Raw genomic sequence first — 8,699 nt, 5'->3', positions numbered from 1 at the left:
CCCCCCACCCCACAGCCCCCCCTCTCCACCCTATACTCCCCATCAAATTATAGCATATTCACACAAACGAGACGATTAAATATCATTCAACAAACATTTGGACGACCATTACAAATTAACAGCCATAATCCTCCCCCAGGCAATACGCCGGTCTTAATCGCTGTGTTAAATCACACCAATGAAGGAGTATATAAGACCATGTGAAAAATATAAGCATATTTTTTTCGAAGCCAGACAAAAGACCTGTAATTTGAGATAAGACTCTTGAAGGCTATGTAATGTCCGAGTGAGGGGCCGGGGGGGGGGGGGGAAGGGGTTTGAGAATAGAAGGGGGTAGGGTTGGTGAGGTATGGGGGGAGGGGGTGCTGGAGGCACAGGGGGGTTGGGGGGTGGGGAGGGGGGGGGGCAAGCTTATGCAGTTGTGATGATTAGATGAAACAGTAAATTGTGATTTTCTGTTGTTGAATACGACGGTAAACGGAGAAAAAGAGACCGAGAACACTTTTGTAACTCCGTTTATACGGCATCTGAGCGATAACTTATGATATGAAGATTTTATTTTCCTGGATAAGATTACGCTCTCGTTATCATCTCCCCCACCCCCCCCCCCCCCCCCCCCCCGTTGGCTATCATAACCTGATCACAGGTGTTGCCGTGAACCGGACTGGTTTGAAACTAGAACGCAAATCCCGAAAAGTCGTTGTAGCTAAGCTATTCGGGGAGCTCTTGACGTGCGGCCCGTTCTCCAGCTTGTGCTCGTAAACACTGGTCAAATGCTCGTTATAAACTAGTCGCCAAACCTCCCCTCTTTATGAATAGAAAAACCAGTTCACTCTCGACTCCAATCTGTCCTCACGCCAGGCTCGTTAAAGCGGCTGCCGTCCCCTAACACATCCCACCTAAAAAAACAAAAACGCATGCATCAATTCTAAACGCATTGTATGTTAACATATGTTAACATACAATGTTAACATAAACAGGGTTTTCATTCGTAAACATAGGGGTTTGGCGGCTGGATTAACAAGCATTTGGCCTCTATTGATGAGGACGGCTTGACGACTCGCAAATAGTAATTTTCGAACTTTTCTTGAACAGTGCTTCGCCCTTCTCCTGTTTTCAAATAGCACCTCTCGAAAAGTCTTACCTACGAACTGCAAATATTAATACTTTCCAACAGATTCAAAGCATCAAATCTAACTTATTCTAAGCCTAGCTATATAGAAAATTATAATATACATTAATTTTTATTTATAACCGGAAAAAAGTAAGGTGTTTTAATTCACAACTGTTCAGCCTAAACTATTCGAACATTTTTATAATGTTCATTGTATATTAATTGTATAATTGTATAATTTAATTTGTATTAATTGATAATTATAATTAATTATAATTATAATTAATTATAATTATAATTATAATTAATTATAATTAAAATTGTATTAATATAATTGTATAAATTAATTAATTAATAAATTGTATAATAATTTGCAAGTCAACGCAAATCGTCCGAATTGACCTTTACTTCTTAGAGGACCAAAAGACTGTAAGACTTACAAAAGACTCTGTAAACTAAATGAAACCTGCTGCCAAACCTTTTTTAAATGAATTAACAACAAAAGTCTCAGTGTCTAGATCTGTTCTAAAGATTTTTTTAGTATCCTTTACATCTAAAAGCAAATTTGTCATGTGTATTTTATCCATACATCCCCAATATTGACTTTTTCTTAACATAGGTTTCATAGGTTACCTTGAGGTTACCTTGAGGTGCTTCCGGGGCTTAGCGTCCCCGCGGCCCGGTCGTCGACCAGGCCTCAGGTACAGACGGTACTAGGTACAAACGGTTTCTGACTCACATTAGCAGGCTGAGAGTTTTTCCCTTCTCAAATCTTATAGTAAGTCTTACTCACTAGTTTCCCCCTAGAACACGATCCGCCCAACGTTTAACAACTAGGCACCCATTTAGAGCCGGGTGAACAGGAATGAGCAGTTAAGGATTGGTGCCCCAGACAATCTTTCCCCCTCCCCCATCCTGACCAGGACTCGAACCCAGACCAAATGGCTTGCGAGGCGCTGGATGGGTATCACCACTGCACCACCATAACCCGATTTCTTTATATGTCAATTAATAACCCACTGATTATTACATTCCTTGCCGCCTGCAGCTGCTGCTTCTGCACCAACACACGATATTTGAGCAGCAGCAGGGATCATGAGGATACTTCCTGCTGCTGCTGCTACTGCTGCTGCTGCTGTTGCTGCTGCTGCTACTGCTGCTGCTGCTGCTGCTGCTGCTGCTACTGCTGCCTGCGCCTGGAGCACAACAGGCAGCTCTGTAAGCATTACAGCTGCTCTTGCGGCTCTTTGACGCGCCATCCATCCTCAGCCTGCTGGTATCGACCAGGTAACAGCCTGCGCCAACGTTTCGCATTCATCAGTCTAATTATTACACTTCTCGTTAATCACGGAAGGTAGTCAGTACAGACTGGGAAAAGGAATCTTGCCATCTGGACAGGTGTGTGTGTGTGTGTGTGTGTGTGTGTGTGTGTGTGTGTGTGTGTGTGTGTGTGTGTGTGTGTGTGTGTGTGTGTGTATTCACCTATTTGTTTTTGCGGGGGTTGAGCTCTGCTCTTTCGGCCCGCCTCTCAACTGTCAATCAACTGTGTTTGTGTTTCCTATATATATACCTATTGTTACAGGACTGTTAAATATCTTAACTGTACTTCTGGGGTGATGTTTGTATATGATGGTGCTCCCGCCTGTTTGTTCGTGTCTGTTTAGGTGTTCGTAATTGCTGCAGCGTTCGAACTTGTTGGAGCGTTCGTACTTGTTGGAACCATTAGGCTAGGGGCTCATAAGTTAGGGATCGTAGCAGGAATGAAGACCTTGACAATCTGAGGCACCAATAATGATGGACTGACAAATAAAGCAAATGAACTGAAAGAAAAGACAAAAGTCATAAACTATGGTATAGCGAGAGGGAACATAGTTTCCTGTGCGGTGTAGGAAGCAACAGCAGAGTTTCCGGTAGCACCTCCTTTAATAGCACCAGTTGTAGCAGCAACACCAGCAGTAACATCACCAGTAGCGCCACTACCACCACCACCATCACCACCAGCAGTAACATCACCAGTAGCGCCACTACCACCACCACCATCACCACCAGCAGTAACATCACCAGTAGCGCCACTACCACCACCACCATCACCACCAGCAGTAACATCACCAGTAGCGCCACTACCACCACCACCATCACCACCAGCAGTAACATCACCAGTAGCGCCACTACCACCACCACCATCACCACCAGCAGTAACATCACCAGTAGCGCCACTACCACCACCACCATCACCACCAGCAGTAACATCACCAGTAGCACCACTACCACCACCACCACCACCACCAGCAACTACAACAACACCAGCATCACCAAGATCTCCCAGCCTCCGTGCGGGATAAATGATCCGGTGCTGGTTCTTCCATGTTGTCCTCATGGCTGCCCGTATCTCCTCTGAGTTATACCTTTGTCAAGGCCCAAATTACCACGCTACACGACGCGTCAACACCTAAATATTGTAGAGTTCGACGAGAAAACCTTTTCGGTGGATATTGACGTAGGAGATGCTTTCGTGATTACATAATTATATTAAGGTTTATCCTTACACATTTGTGCCTCTCTCTCTCTCTCTCTCTCTCTCTCTCTCTCTCTCTCTCTCTCTCTCTCTCTCTCTCTCTCTCTCTCTCTCTCTCTCTCTCTCTCTCTCTCTCTCTCTCTCTCTCTCTCTGGACGGTCTGGATACAGATCTGGGAGGGAAGGGAAGGGGGCCAGACCGCCTATTCCACATTACCAAAACTGAGTCATTTCAGACGTTTTCAATCTGCGGGAACGGGCCTCAATTGGTCGTTGGCTGAGGATTTATGGACGCGGCGCACGGCACTGCTAGAGGAACGGGAAGGTGTAGGTAAAGGGGGGGGGGAGAGGGGCGAGGGATCGAGGTAGGGAGGGAGGGAGGGAGGGAGGAGGGGTTAAGGTAGGGAGGCGGGAAAGGTAGGGCTGAAGATCATGTGGGAAGGAGAGACTGCTCAATTGCTCTTCCTTCATCTTCCATACCTACCTGTCAGTCCTGGTTAGTTAGGCCTACTATAAACAGCTGGTGCTGTTGCTGGCTGTGGTTAGGCCTAGCGGACTATAGATCTTACTGTGCCACTGTGTAATGCCCCCCCCCCCTCCTCTCCCTGGGTTAAAAGATCCTTCAGGGCCAGGAATCATCAAGGAATTTTCGTAACCACTAACGAAATCTCTATATCTTTTCTTGATCATGGCGGCTTTGTTTACATTTATGAAACGGTTTACGAGCTTGGAAACTCCTCAAACCATGGTTGTTATTGTTGTAATATCATGACGCTACCCCTCTACGGCTCAGCTGGTCGCCACTACAACAGCTGCTGTCGACCTGCACTGCCCTCTACCAGCTGCTGCCACCCAGCACTGCCCTCTACCAGCTGCTGCCACCCAGCACTGGCCTCCACCAGCTGCTGCCGACCAGTACTGCCCTCCACCAACTGCTGCCGACCAGCACTGCCCTCCACCAACTGCTGCCGACCAGTACTGCCCTCCACCAACTGCTGCCGACCAGCACTGCCCTCCACCAACTGCTGCCGACCAGTACTGCCCTCCACCAACTGCTGCCGACCAGCACTGTCCTCCACCAGCTGCTGTTGACCAGCACTGCCCTCTACCAGCTGCTGCCAACTAGCACTGCCCTCGACCAGCTGCTGCCGACCAGTACTGCCCTCCACCAACTGCTGCCGACCAGCACTGCCCTCCACCAACTGCTGCCGGCCAGTACTGCCCTGCACCAACTGCTGCCGACCAGCACTGCCCTCCACCAGCTGCTGTTGACCAGCACTGCCCTCTACCAGCTGCTGCCAACTAGCACTGCCCTCGACCAGCTGCTGCCGACCAGCACTGGCCTCCACCAGCTGCTGCCGACCACCAGCACTGGCCTCCACCAACTGCTGCCGACCAGCACTGGCCTCCACCAGCTGCTGTCGACCAGCACTGTCCTTCACCAGCTGCTGCCGACCAGCACTGGCCTCTACCAGCTGCTGCCGACCAGCACTGTCCTCCACCAGCTGCTGCCACCCGGCACTGCCCTCTACCAGCTGCTGCCACCCAGCACTGCCCTCTACCAGCTGCTGCCGACCAGCACTGTCCTCCACCAGCTGCTGCCACCCGGCACTGCCCTCTACCAGCTGCTGCCACCCAGCACTGCCCTCTACCAGCTGCTGCCGACCAGCACTGCCCTCCACCAGCTGCTGTCGACCAGCAGTGGCCTCCACCAGCTGCTGTCGACCAGCACTGCCCTCCACCAGCTGCTGCCGACCAGCACTGGCCTCCACCAGCTGCTGCCGACCAGCACTGGCCTCCACCAGCTGCTGTCGACCAGCACTGGCCTCCACCAGCTGCTGTCGACCAGCAGTGGCCTCCACCAGCTGCTGCTGGCCACTGTGGTCCACCGCCACCATCCATCAGTGCTGGCTGGCCCTCGCTCCCAGCACCAACACCGCAACTCTCGGACCGGAAGGTTAGGACTCTACCCATCACTTGCAACCCTTCAGAGGGTAAACACTTTCACCCACAACCCCCTTCCCCCTCCTCCCCTCCCTCCCTCCCTCTCATGGCACCCTCTCCCCCATACACCCTCCCCGATACACCCACCCACACACCCACACACCCCCCTCCAATACACTATCCGTTACACACACCCCCAAACATGCCTTCCTGTCAGGTGCTTCACGGTTCAACATGGTGCTGAGTGCACCCTGAAGCACAGCCTGAGTGAAGCACATGGTGACGATAGTATATATACGAGCCTCTCAGCGCCAGGAAGAACAGCAGACACAGCAGCAGCAGCAGACACAGCAGCAGCAGCAGACACAGCAGCAGCAGCAGACACAGCAGCAGAAGACGCAGCAGACACAGCAGCAGAAGACGCAGCAGCAGACACAGCAGCAGCAGACGCAGCAGCAGAAGACGCAGCAGCAGACACAGCAGCAGCAGGTACAGCAGCAGCAGCAGACACAGCAGCAGCAGGTACAGCAGCAGCAGCAGCAGAAGACGCAGCAGCAGACACAGCAGCAGCAGACATAGCAGCGTCTCCCCACATATCTGTAGCCCCGCAGACATGGGACTACACACGTGTACAGAAGAGTTCCTTCTGAAAGCCATAGTGGGGGAACGAACTAGAGAAAAGAACGGCAAATGAGTTGTTAAAGTACTTAAGAGGCCACAGGAAAGGAAAAAAAATTGTGAGTAGACAGAAGAAGTATAAGAAGCGAGAAACAGAAAAGAAGCACAGAGTAATAGTGATCAAGGAAACAAATGCAGTTCTCTTTCCCCAATTTTTTTTAATGGTGGCAGAAATCAAAGGTGCAGCAAAGGTGACTTCACAGCAATACCAGAAGTATGAAAACTACAGTAAGATATCAATCTACTTTTTCGCTCCCTCACGATATCCAGCTATTCCCCAATTGTTGTTGTTTTAGATATAACTACTCAGAACGAATTATCCATGTAGCACGGGCTACGGTGAGCCCGTAAATTTTTTTCCCCCCTCTATTCCACCTACTTCTATACCACCCAGCACCTCTCTCTCTCTCTCTCCCTCCCACTAACCCCTTCCACCACCCCTCCCCCCACACACACTCTCCCCGAAGGCCGACTGATAATAACTATTGACCACCTGACACATTGATCAACATCACTCCTCCTTGAGCCAGCAGCAGCGATCAACATTACTTGTAGATTCTGTCGAGGTTATATCTATCCTCCGGAGGCGGAAAGTTCCTCCTTTGCCTCGAGCAACAACTTAATCAAACCCCTCCACCCCCCCTCCCCCCCCCCCTCCCACACACACCCCCCCTCCAAATAAACCTCACGATGGGCCAGTAATTAGATGCTGAGCTATTAAGGCCGTCGGTCATTAGCTAAGTAATAACTGATGGTCCCCCCGGGGGGGGGGGAGGGGGGGGAGAAGACAGACTGCACCACCTTCAGTGAATATTATGCACCATTCTATTTTCTTTCCCTCCTTCACATCTCAATATTCAACGTCTCGGAGGTCTGATTAATATATAGATTTTTTTTGAGTTTAATCTGCTGTAGTGAATGGGTGAATTTATTCATGGTTGTTTGAAAGGCCCCCGCAAGGGTTCGATTCTTGGTGGTATTGAGGTCTAATTGCCCTCCTGGGCTATTAATTACAAGCTGATGATACTGACAGCGATTCGTTAGGAAATTGACCAGTTTGGTAGGATGCGGTATTTTGGGGCATAGAGCGTCGCGATCTGTTGGGATTTAGGATATAACCTATCTTGAGGTTATCTTGAGGTTATCTTGAGGTTATCTTGAGATGATTTCGGGGCTTTTTAGTGTCCCCGCGGTCCGGTCCTCGACCAGGCCTCCACCCCCAAGAAACAGACCGTGACAGCTGACTAATACCCAGGTACCTATTTTACTGCTAGGTAACAGGGGCAAAGGGTGAAAGAACCTCTGCCCATTGTTTCTCGCCGGCGCCTGGGATCGAACCCAGGACCACAGGTTTACAAGTCCAGCGTGCTGTCCGCCCGGCCGACCTAAGCTGTGTATATTCCCGTCTCGCTTCATGCAGGGTCGGCGTTCAATCCCCGACTGTCCATAAGTGGGTGGGGCACCATTCATTCCTTCCCTCCGCCGTCCCATCCCAAATCCTCATATCCTGAAGCCTTCCCAGTGCTATATAGTCGTAATGGCTTGGCGCTTTCCCCTTCCGCGCGGTATCTTTGTACACCTTTGAAGGCCGCCAAGTTTTTCCTTACTATTGGAGATGGAACTGCCTAACTGAACCTAACTCATCCTAACTTAACTCATCCTAACTCAGCCTAACTTAACTCAGCCTTACTTAGCCTAACTTAACTCAGCCTAACTTAACTCAGCCTTACTTAACTCAGTCTTACTTAACTCAGTCTTACTTAACCTAACATAACTCAGCCTTACTTAACTCAGCCTAACTTAACCTAACTTAACTCAGCCTAACTTAACTCAGCCTTACTTAACTCAGCCTTACTTAACCTAACTTAACTCAGCCTTACTTAACCTAACTTAACTCAGCCTTACTTAACCTAACTTAACTCAGCCTAACTTAACTCAGCCTTACTTAACTCAGCCTTACTTAACCTAACTTAACTCAGCCTTACTTAACTCAGCCTTACTTAACCTAACTTAACTCAGCCTAACTTAACTCAGCCTTAATAACTCAGCCTAACTTAACCTAACTTAACTCAGCCTAACTTAACTCAGCCTTACTTAACTCAGCCTTACTTAACCTAACTTAACTCAGTCTAACTTAACTCAGCGGGGGTTGAGGGCCGATCCCAACCACCCTATGATACTCCCCATGCAATCACAAGTCACCTTGCAAAGTTTGGTGAGACCAGCCCTAAGCCTCTGTTCTCGGACCGCCTCGTGAGGTCCAAGGTGGTCGATTTGGTGTAGATCCTGAGTGGATTGTTAGTCAATTTTAAACGATTTAAGGGCTAGTCAAACCCCTTAAGACAGCCCTTAAGGTGTAGCCCTCCCTCCTTCTCACACCTTATTAATACGTAAATTATATAATATATCAAATTATTAATATGTAATGCACCTAAAGAATGTGTATGTG

The 8,699-nt window shown here is 49.2% G+C and overlaps 2 protein-coding genes across 2 annotated transcripts; one reads left to right on the top strand and one right to left on the bottom strand.

Moving 5' to 3' along the window:
• Window positions 1-4,431: 4,431 nt before the first annotated feature.
• On the bottom strand, window positions 4,432-5,526 carry LOC138373136 (involucrin-like). The gene has a single exon (XM_069339151.1). It carries the CDS (start codon window positions 5,524-5,526, stop codon window positions 4,432-4,434), a length of 1,095 nt encoding a protein of 364 aa, XP_069195252.1.
• A 322-nt stretch (window positions 5,527-5,848) lies between these two features.
• Window positions 5,849-6,151, top strand: LOC138373135 (mediator of RNA polymerase II transcription subunit 15-like). The gene has a single exon (XM_069339150.1). It carries the CDS (start codon window positions 5,849-5,851, stop codon window positions 6,149-6,151), a length of 303 nt encoding a protein of 100 aa, XP_069195251.1.
• Window positions 6,152-8,699: the final 2,548 nt, after the last annotated feature.

This window comes from Procambarus clarkii, chromosome 41 (genome assembly GCF_040958095.1).
Source record: "Procambarus clarkii isolate CNS0578487 chromosome 41, FALCON_Pclarkii_2.0, whole genome shotgun sequence".
Classification (NCBI taxonomy): Eukaryota; Metazoa; Arthropoda; class Malacostraca; order Decapoda; family Cambaridae; genus Procambarus; species Procambarus clarkii.
Note: the sequence above shows the minus strand (reverse complement) of the source record. Positions and strands in the feature narration are given on the sequence as shown.